Source organism: Chaetura pelagica, unplaced genomic scaffold, assembly GCF_000747805.2.
Source record: "Chaetura pelagica isolate M959 unplaced genomic scaffold, ChaPel_1.0 scaffold882, whole genome shotgun sequence".
NCBI classification, from domain to species: Eukaryota; Metazoa; Chordata; class Aves; order Apodiformes; family Apodidae; genus Chaetura; species Chaetura pelagica.
Genome location: NW_009952273.1, coordinates 6,194 through 6,930, shown reverse-complemented (window position 1 = coordinate 6,930; position 737 = coordinate 6,194). Strand labels below are relative to the sequence as shown.

The following is a 737-nucleotide window of genomic DNA, read 5'->3' as shown; positions in this document are numbered from 1 at the left end:
CCAGTTCTCCAGTTAGACTGGACATCAGAAGGAAATTCTTCACCATAAGGGTGGTGAGACCCTGGCCCAGGTTGTCCAGAGAAGCTGTGGAAGCTCCATCCCTGGAAGTGTCCAAGAAATGGATGGAGCTTGGAGCAGCCTGGGCTGGTGGGAGGGGTCCCTGCCCATGCAGGGAGGTTGGATCTAGATGGTCCTTAAGGTCCCTTCCAACCCAAACCATCCCATAACTCCATAGATGGGGCTTGGAGCAACCTGGGCAGCTGGATTTGATGACCTTCAAGGTCCTTCCCACCCAAACCATTCCATGATTCCACAGGTCTCTCAGCTCTAACCAAATCTCACCTCCTCTCCCTCAGAACATCCCTCTCCAATCCCCCCCACCCCTTTTGTTGTTGTCCCCAGTACCCGATGGTGGCCAGGACTGTCAGGTACTGGTTGATCTGGACCATGGCAGCATCCAGGAGGGTGTGGATGTTCTGCAGACACTGCAGTCGGGCCTCCAGGTGTTGCCTGTCGTGTCCCTCCATGGCCCGAAGCTCCTCCTCTGTCAACCCAGCAAATCCAGCTGGTGGCACCGGCATGGGTGGGAAACCTGTGGTGGGAAGGGATGGGATGAAGGGAAGAGACCCCCCCGTGGTGGGTGGGAAGTAGAGGAGGAGACTCCCAAAGATCATCCCAGCTCACCAAAAAGGGGTGGCCATGGCATTCCCATCCATGGTGGTGGGAAGGGAAGACCC

General features: G+C 56.9%; 1 protein-coding gene across 1 annotated transcript in view; it reads right to left on the bottom strand.

The window, feature by feature from the left end:
- Positions 1–405: 405 nt before the first annotated feature.
- Positions 406–737, bottom strand: part of SYVN1 (synovial apoptosis inhibitor 1, synoviolin) — a gene marked incomplete at its 3' end in the record, with an annotated part of 6,332 nt that continues 6,000 nt past the window's right edge. The window contains exons 12-13 of the mRNA XM_010007790.1: positions 685–729; positions 406–592 (exon numbers count right to left, since the gene is read on the bottom strand). Coding sequence (XP_010006092.1) covers positions 406–592; positions 685–729 — 232 coding nt within the window. The remainder of the gene's footprint in view (positions 593–684; positions 730–737) is intronic.